The 8,954-nt window shown below is 58.9% G+C and overlaps 1 protein-coding gene across 2 annotated transcripts; it reads left to right on the top strand.

Moving 5' to 3' along the window:
* The first annotated feature begins 205 nt into the window (after nucleotides 1-205).
* On the top strand, nucleotides 206-8,954 carry ARRDC1 (arrestin domain containing 1). 2 transcript variants are annotated; one of them, XM_019438344.2, is made up of 8 exons: nucleotides 206-377; nucleotides 6,503-6,613; nucleotides 7,099-7,149; nucleotides 7,250-7,404; nucleotides 7,640-7,822; nucleotides 7,920-8,096; nucleotides 8,170-8,611; nucleotides 8,688-8,954. In XM_019438344.2, exons 1-8 carry the CDS (start codon nucleotides 260-262, stop codon nucleotides 8,750-8,752), a joined length of 1,302 nt encoding a protein of 433 aa, XP_019293889.1. In that variant the 5' UTR covers nucleotides 206-259; the 3' UTR covers nucleotides 8,753-8,954. The 2 variants fall into 2 exon arrangements, with proteins under 2 accessions (XP_019293889.1, XP_019293890.1); XM_019438345.2 differs by lacking the exon at nucleotides 206-377 and adding an exon at nucleotides 737-1,168.

Genomic DNA, 8,954 nt, shown 5'->3' on the forward strand with positions numbered 1-8,954 from the left:
AGAGGAGGGGGAAGAGGCGGAGGACGGACCCTGGCAGGGCTCGGTGAAGGGCCGAGGAAGGCTGGAGCCCGGGGGCCGGGGGAAAAGCCGGCAGAAGAGGACCCTGGAGCTGGGGGCTGGCCGGGGAGGGCCGGGGGGCGGGCACAGGGGAGTGGGCGGGCCCGGCGGGGAGGGTCGGGGGCGGGGCCGGGAAGGCGGGGCTCGTAGCGCGGCGGCGGGAGGGGGCGTCAGTGCGCGGCCGCCCGGCCAGGGCGGCGGCATGGGGCGGGTGCAGCTCTTCGAGGTCTGCCTGAGCCACGGCCGCGTCGTCTACAGCCCTGGAGAACCGCTGGCGGGGGCCGTGCGCGTGCGTCTGGGGGCGCCGTTGCCCTTCCGAGGTGGGAGCGGGGTCCCCTCGGGGGAGGGCCGGGCCGGCGGGGCTCAGGTGGCTGCGCAGCACCTGCGGCAGGGCCGGGGCTCCCGGAAGCGGCAGCCCGTGGCACTGGGGCCTGGACCCGCGGAGCCTGTGGCGCCACCTGCCGCCCCCTCCCTTAGTCTCCCGCCGGCCTTGGGAGCCTTGGGAGCCTTGGGCCCCGCCGGCTGCGGGGAGGACTAGGGTGCGGCCAGCCGGGCGGCGCAGAGCCGCCGGGGTGGGTGGCTGGTGGCAGTGGGGGCGGAGCAGGGAGGCCCGGGTGGCCCAGTCCTTCCGCATCTGCCCTTCCTGTTCTCTCCTCCCAGGGTCGGCTAGAGTCGGGGGCAGGGGTTTAGATCCTGCCCACCTTGCCGAAGGCCACTCTGACTTGGATACATGCACGCCCCCGACCCTCCCTGCCAGTTCTGCAGGGTCCGCTGAGCCCCGCCCCTGCTGGGCCCTCACCTGGAGCCCGGCCCACGTTGGGCTTTCTCTCCCCACATGCCCAGACCCCTGGCGCAGGCCCTCCCTCCTCGCGGTCCCGCGGCATACTCGCTTCCACCCAGGCTGAGGTTTGGCCTTGTGAGCTGGGAGGGTCTTGCTCATCCCTCCGTGACCCAGGCCTTCAGCCCAGTGAGCGTCTAGGAGCTGAACCCGAGCCCTGCTAGCCGGTCCTTTGCTCGCACAGGCATTTGGGACTTTGGGACTGGAAGTTAGCTTGCTGCTGCGGTCATCCCTAGGGCTCTCTGCAGGTGCTGGCCTTATCTGCCATCTGAGGTATGGACAGGGCTCTGGATGGGACTTCAGCGTTCAGCCCTCAGGGTGCAGTGAGCAAAGCTGCAGCCCCGGGGCCTCTATGCCCGATCACTGGCTGTGAGTGCAAGGCTGTGTGTGAGGGTTTTCCTGCTGGGGTGCTTCTCCACCTTGGCGTGCTTGGCCAAAACCATAGCCGTCAGGCATCGCTCTGGACCTTGATCCTCTGGGCGTTAGTGTGGTTGACTGCTCAGTGCTTCTGGTGCCTACTGAGGACTGAGAGCCACTGCCCACCTTTCTGGGCAGCTGCTGCCCCTGTCCTGGATGGGTCTGACCCTTGACGTTTCTGTGTTTGAGGCCGCAGGGCTCTAGAAAGAAACTGAGTGGGTGTAGATGCTTCTGGTCAGGTGCCTGGCCTAGTGGGGCCTCCCCCTGATGACTGTTGTCTCCTTTCTTGTCTCCTTAGTTGGAGTTTGGAGTTTGAGTGGGGGTAGTTATGTTTGTGGCAGGGGGCCCTTTGACAGTGCAGCCCTTTCCTGGGGCACAAGTGACAGGTGAGAGGTGTCATGGGGCTGAGGGAGAGCCCAGGGTGCAGGAAGGAGGGGCAGGCTTGTGGCTGGGGGGACAACCACTGTGAGACCCCATGCAGAGCTCACTGCCTCGCTCATCCGCCCAGTCATGTTCCCATAGCAAACACACCGTTACTGACTAGAGCAAAGGTATGGCCTGGCCTGGGCAGAGCCCCCTGCAACCATGTGATAGGTGAGATGTGGGTGAATGGACAGGGCATAGGATACCAAGGGAGCCCCTGGTGATGGTCCTGATGGTAAATGTACTAGCCGAGCCCCTGATTAGGAGAGGGAAGATGGGGGTATCGGCCAAAAAGCAGATGGATAATGACTTCAAGCCAGAGGGGTTATTCTTCAGATTGTCCCCAGGGGCCTAGATGGAATGTGGGTGCTGGGGCTGCTCTAAGGCTTCCTGTAGCCCTAGCTGGGTGTGGAAAAGGCAAGGCTGTGGTTCTTTCATTCTTTAAAAAAAATCTTTTTTAATGTTTATTTATTTTTGAGATAGAGACAGAGCATGAACAGGGGGAGGGTCAGAGAGAGGGAGACACAGAATCTGGCTCCAGGCTCTGAGCCGTCAGCACAGAGCCCAACGCGGGGGGCGCCTGGGTGGCTCAGTCGGTTAAGCGTCCGACTTCCGCTCAGGTCACGATCTCACGTTCCGTGAGTTCCAGCCCCGCGTCGGGCTCTGTGCTGACGGCTCAGAGCCTGGAGCCTGTTTCCGATTCTGTGTCTCCCTCTCTCTCTGCCCCTCCCCCGTTCATGCTCTGTCTCTCTCTGTCTCAAAAATAAATAAACGTTAAAAAAAAATTAAAAAAAAATTTTTTTAAATATTTATTTATTTTTGAGACAGAGAGAGACCAAGCATGAACGGGGGAGGGGCAGAGAGAGAGGGAGACACAGAATCTGAAGCATCTTTCATCTTAAGATACCTGTTCAGCTCCTGTTACCAGCCAGTGATGCAACAGGGAGGCCCTCCACCCCTCTGGGAGGACATGGAGGTGGTGAGGACAGCAGGTCTTTCCTGGGGGGCTCCTAGTCTTACCCACTAAATACTTGTCTGAGGAGGGACAGTGATGATTTGCACTTCAGCTATGAGGGCACTGGCTGTCCTCAGAGCTACTGTAGAAAGCTGGGGAAGGAACCGGTTTCCTGGAGCCCAAGTCCAGCTGAGCCTGAGGCTGGGGGTCACACGGGGGTGCACTCTTTTCTGGCATTGAGGGAGGGTGGTACCCAGACGACAGCAGTGGTCAGCTCCCAGCTCTGTCAGTTCCCTGAGCTGTCACTGTAGGCCAGACACCATTCTCCCCACCTCCCGTGGACCAACTCTATAAACCGCCAGAGCAACCCTGAGAGGTGGGCACCATTATTATTGTCATGTTTCAGATTTGGACACAGGACAGACAGAAGTGCCTCACAGGCCAGAGCTTTAGTGAAAAGATGTGGCAAAAGGTGGGCTGCTGTGGATTTGTGGGAGCTGGTGGAGGTGGGCGAGACCTTTGGGACCAGAATGAAGAGTGATGGCAGGTGGTGCAAGGGAGGAGGGCTACTGGACAGGGGAGGGCTGGCTGGGGAGGAAAGTTCTAGAAGTCTCTCTGGAACACAGTCCACATGATGATGTTCCTTAGAGAACTGGAGCAGCCCCAGACCCACTGTTAGAACTGAAAACACTTTGAAACCTAGATGGTACAGCAGGGCTTGTTTCTGTTGGCGGAGGCTGTCCCTTACCAGAACATGCCTCCCCTGTCCTGTGGCTGTGCTGCCACCCGTCACACTGGTGATGGTCATGGTCACCTGCGGGAGCAGATCCCCCCCCTGCAGGAGGTGGGAGGGAGAAGCCTGCTGTGTGTATCTGTCCCCTGCACCTCCATTGTTCTCCTGTGGAGGAGAGTGCACAGGAACAGGCTGTTTGACTCCAAGACAGTGATTGGAAGCTGCTCATTCAGGCAAGGTCTCTGAAGAGGCTTAGGCATGTGTGCAAAAAGAGGCTCTTTGCCTGCACATTGGGAAGGTCATAGAACTTGCCCCCACCCGGAATACCCCAAGGGTCGATTTGATACTGTTTGTTTTTCTAGGGTCAGGTGACCCCATGGCTTGTTCACCGGAATTCTGGGGGCCAAGTTCGGTCTGGGTGGGTGACTGTTTTAACCATCCTGCTGTTGGACGTGGCTATGCCTAGATAGTCCTCGGTACCAGTATTGCTCGAAGCTCTTGGGTAGCTAGGGTGGATTCTTTTTTTTTTTTTTAATGTGTATTTATTTAAAAAAAAAATTTTTTTTTTCAACGTTTTTTATTTATTTTTGGGACAGAGAGAGACAAAGCATGAACGGGGGAGGGGCAGAGAGAGAGGGAGACACAGAATTGGGAAACAGGCTCCAGGCTCCGAGCCATCAGCCCAGAGCCCGACGCGGGGCTCAAACTCACGGACCGCGAGATCGTGACCTGGCTGAAGTCGGACGCTTAACCAACCGACTGCGCCACCCAGGCGCCCCTAATGTGTATTTATTTTTGAGAGAGAGCACAAGTAGGGAATGGGCAGACAGAGAGGGGGACAGAAGATCTGAAGCAGGCTCTGGGCTGACAGCAGTGAGCCCGATATGGGGCTTGAACTCACAAACTGTGAGATCATGACCTGAGCCGAAGTCGGACTCTCATCCGATTGAACCACCCAGGTGCCCTATAGGGTGGATTCTAAGAACTGTTGAGTCCCCTGGTATGTGTGTGTAAGATCACAGCAGATCTTCCTGGTGCTTTTTCAGGGCCCCTGTAGTAGCCTACAGTTTGATCACCATAAAGGAGTGTGCTTTCCGTCTCCTAACACGTGTCAAAATATTTAATATCTGCCAGTCTGATGGGTTAAAATGGTAACTCATATGAGCCTCTCTGATTTCCACTGAGGTTGGACGTCTGTTCTTGTCTGTTTCTATGTGAAAGTTTCTACATAACAAGTCACTCCTAAGTCAAGTTGTTTAAAATGACCATCTTACTATGACCCACAGTGCTGTGGATTAGGAATTTGGGCAGAGTGATTCTTCAGCTGTGTGTGCCATCCATTGGGGTCACTTGACGGTTTTCAGCTGGCACTGGGCCAATCTGGGGACCACTTAACTCCTTTTGGCACACTGTGCTGGTCCCAGCGTTCGTAGGACAGCCAGATTCAAGGGAGAGTGCACCCCCTCCATGGGGAGTGTTAAAGTTACGTGGCATCTGGAATTGTCACACTTCCCGTCCTTGTTCTGTTCACTCCCGTCGTGTTTCTCTTGGGCTGTGTTGGTCTATAGGAGCATCACCGATGTCCCAGATTTCTGGGGTGGGAACAATTCTGGGTCTGGCCCTAGGAAGGGATGGCTGATGGAGTGTGGATTAGAAATCAGGATCCAGGGGCGCCTGGGTGGCTCAGTTGGTTGGGCGACCGACTTCGGCTCAGGTCACGATCTCACAGTCCGTGAGTTCGAGCCCCGCGTCGGGCTCTGTGCTGACAGCTCGGAGCCTGGAGCCTGTTTCAGATTCTGTGTCTCCCTCTCTCTCTGACCCTCCCCCGTTCATGCTCTGTCTCTCTATGTCTTAAAAATAAATAAACGTCAAATAAAAAAAAAAAAAAAAAAAAAAAAAGAAATCAGGATCCAGTCACAGGCAGTGCCAACAGGGGTGGAGGATGAGCCAAGGGTTCACGGTGGGGGGAAAGCCCGGTGGTCTGTGGATGGTTAACAGGAGGCCTGTTTGGCAGGATGGAGTCAGCCTGGGGAGACATGAACATGGCTGGTGTGGCTGGCTCCTGGCCCTGGACACTTGGGATACCAGGTTCCTCCTGCCTGGTGGCTCTGTCAGGAGGCTGTCAGATTCTGAGTCACCTTGCCCTCACTGGACCATCGAGTTGGGAGGAAGAGGAGGGGCTGGGCAGGGAGGCTAACATCTTTGGCCTTGTCTCAGCACGGGGCAGGGAAAGAAGTGGAGCTGCAAGGAGTGAGAGTCACTGAGCTCCCAGCCCCTCTCTGCTTGGTTCTCCAGCTGTGCTGTCTTCTTGGTTGTCCAGCCACAGCCTGTGACCATAGTGGTCTCTGGGCATATGTCCATTAGAGTGAGGAATTTGAGTTCCCGACCACAGAAAGGTGGGGTGACCTCTGCTTCTGGTCTGGGTGCTTCCACAGGAGAGTCGGGGAGAGGACGGAACCATCTCTTGATGTTGAAAACCAGTCCTCCTGGGCAGCACTGGTCCAGGAAGTCAAGGGTGTCCTCACCTGCCAGTGTGCCAGACTGTTGGGTACCTTATCCGCTCAGGCAGGTCTGACCACATTCCTGTGTCATGAGGGTGAGCAGTTAGTTTCCTGGAGCATAAAGGGGTGCCTCCCAGCCTAGCTGACTTGCCTGTGAGGCAGCAGGAAGTAGGGTTGGAGGTCAGCGGCTCCCATGGGCTTCTGTTCATCATTGGTGTCCCCAGCATGCCCTATAGGCAGCTAAGTCTTCACAGGTCTGGTGGGCCCAGGGGTGGCTGGGAACAGAGGTTAGCAGGCTGGGGTTGTCCAGGTGTCATCTGGGTGACCACTGGGGCCTTCCCGTTCTGGGCTTCAGGACAGATGTAACTCTGTGCCTCACTGCCGTGGGAGCACTGTACTGGGAGTACCGCAAGATGGAGGATGGACAGGAGGCATCCTCTGGAGAGCAGCAGGCCACTTGCTGTGGCCTTTAGTGCTACACCCTTAGTGCTGCAAGCCCTACCTAAGTCTCTGTGGTGGGGGCAGGGAGGGGTCGAGGACAGTAGCTGGCTGGGACTCACGCCATCCCCCCCTTGCAGCCATCCGAGTGACCTGCATGGGTTCCTGCAGGGTGTCCAACAAGGCCAATGATGCAGCGTGGGTAGTGGAGGAGGGCTACTTCAACAGTGCGCTGTCGCTGGCTGACAAGGGTGAGTTTGGGAGACTGTACTTGGCCTCACTGTGCATAGTGACCCCGCCCAGGGCAGACCTTGGTTGAGTGTGGGGCCCGTCTGTCCACCCTACCTCCCCATCAGGCTTCTGGGACCCCCGTGCTGGCTCACCCTCTAGCACTGCTTGGCATCCTGATGTATTTCTCTCCCCATCAGGCTCTGGGTATTGCCTGATAGGGGTTGGGTGGTGGAAGGGGGCCAGTTTCTTCTTGATTTGGGTGGGCTCTGGCTCCTGGAACAGCCCCATCTCCCTTTCCTGTTCAAGCCAAGATCTTGCATCACTTCCTTTGCCCAGGCTGCAGCCCGTTGCTGCTGTCGTGCCTGGAGTCAGAGGCTGGGAGACCCAGTAGCCAGAGTCCGTGTGAGCTGGTCAGCTGCAGGGCCTGCTTCCAACCTGTGTCCTGTGGTGTCACCTCAAGGCTCCTGAGCCCCCTCTCCCCTACACCCCCCTCCTGTCTCTGCAGGAAGCCTGCCCGCTGGAGAGCACAACTTCCCCTTTCAGTTCCTGCTTCCTGGTAAGAGCCCAGCCTTGCCTGGCCAGGCCTCTTGGTGACAGTTGGTGGACAGGAGGTGGGGCAGGGGGCAGTTGGGTGCCATTCCCTGCTCTCTCTCCAGCCACAGCGCCAACGTCCTTCGAAGGCCCCTTTGGGAAGATTGTACACCAGGTGCGGGCCACCATCGACACACCACGTTTTTCCAAGGATCACCAGTGCAGCCGTGTGTTCTATATCTTGAGCCCCCTGAATCTGAACAGCATCCCTGACATCGAGGTGAGGATGGAGCGGTGGTCTCCTGGGTGGTCCCCACCTTTGCCTGATGTCCTGTCCTCAACTAAGATGAGGTGGCCGGGCTCTAGAAGAGCAGCGGCCTCTCTGTCCCGAGCTAACTGTGCTGTGCCTGGGGGGCAGGGGATAGCAGGGCACAGCGGGCTTGTTCAGCGAGAGGCCTCAGGGATCTAGGCTGCCCACGCCCACCAAACCCCCTCACGACTGCCCTCCCCTCAAGCAACCCAACGTGGCCTCCACCACCAAGAAGTTCTCCTACAAGCTGGTGAAGACAGGCAGCGTGGTCCTCACCGCCAGCACCGACCTCCGTGGCTACGTGGTGGGCCAGGTGCTGCGGCTGCAGGCTGACATCGAGAACCAGTCAGGCAAGGACACCAGCCCTGTGGTAGCCAGTCTGCTGCAGGTCAGAGTCCCCTCTGACTGTCAGGGCCTGTCCCCATGGGACCAGAGGAGGGGTAGGGGCCTGGCCTGCCCAGGCTCACAGGCTGGCCCTTCCCCAGAAAGTATCCTACAAGGCCAAGCGCTGGATCTATGATGTGCGGACCATCGCAGAGGTAGAGGGTGCGGGTGTCAAGGCCTGGAGGCGGGCGCAGTGGCAAGAGCAGATCCTGGTGCCTGCCCTGCCCCAGTCAGCCCTGCCAGGTTGCAGCCTTATCCACGTGGACTACTACTTGCAGGTGCTGGGGGTCGGAGGGAGCGGGGTGGGAAGGGGGGGCAGGTGGCCTAGCCTCACTCTCCCATCCTCCCCAGGTCTCCCTGAAGGTGCCTGAAGCCACCGTGACCCTTCCTGTCTTCATCGGCAATATTGCTGTGAACCACGCCCCGCTGAGCCCCCGGCCAGGCCCAGGGCTGCCTCCTGGGGCCTCGATCCCGGTGGTGCCCTCCGCACCGCCCCAGGAGGAGGAGGAGGCGGAGGCTGCGGCCAGCAGCCCCCACTTTGCAGACGCAGTCTCCCTCTCCACGAAGAGCCACTCACAACAGCAGTCACTACCTGCCACCTTCGGCTCTGTGCCTGCTGCCCCTGAGCCCCGCCCTCAGGATGGCAGCCCTGCTCCCCACCCACTGCCCCCTCCCTTGTGCATCTCTACAGGTGCCACTGTCCCCTACTTTGCAGAGGGTTCAGGAGGGCCAGTGCCCACCACCAGTACCTTGATCCTGCCCCCAGAATACAGCTCATGGGGTTATCCCTACGGTGAGTGAGAGGCCTGGGGTCTGGCTGGGGGAGAGGGCCCCATGAGCCCCTTGCAGACTTTGCTCTTTCCCCGCAGAGGCCCCGCCATCCTATGAGCAGAGCTGTGGCGGTGCAGATCCCAGCCTGACGCCCGGGAGCTGACCCTGTGCCGCCTTTTCCGGGTGGGCTGACCTCTGCCCTGGGACCGGGCGCCCAGGGCCTCGTGCCTTTGCTCCTGGCCTGGCCCGGCGTACTCAGGACCTGCTGCTGCCCGGCCGTTCCTCGCAGCCTCCGCCTCGGGACTAGCCTCTCCCGGGGACTGGGGCCTAGAGAGATGGAGTGTAAATAAAGCGCTTCATTTGTA

Source organism: Panthera pardus, unplaced genomic scaffold (genome assembly GCF_024362965.1).
Source record: "Panthera pardus isolate Hobbes unplaced genomic scaffold, ASM2436296v1 HiC_scaffold_20, whole genome shotgun sequence".
NCBI lineage: Eukaryota > Metazoa > Chordata > Mammalia > Carnivora > Felidae > Panthera > Panthera pardus.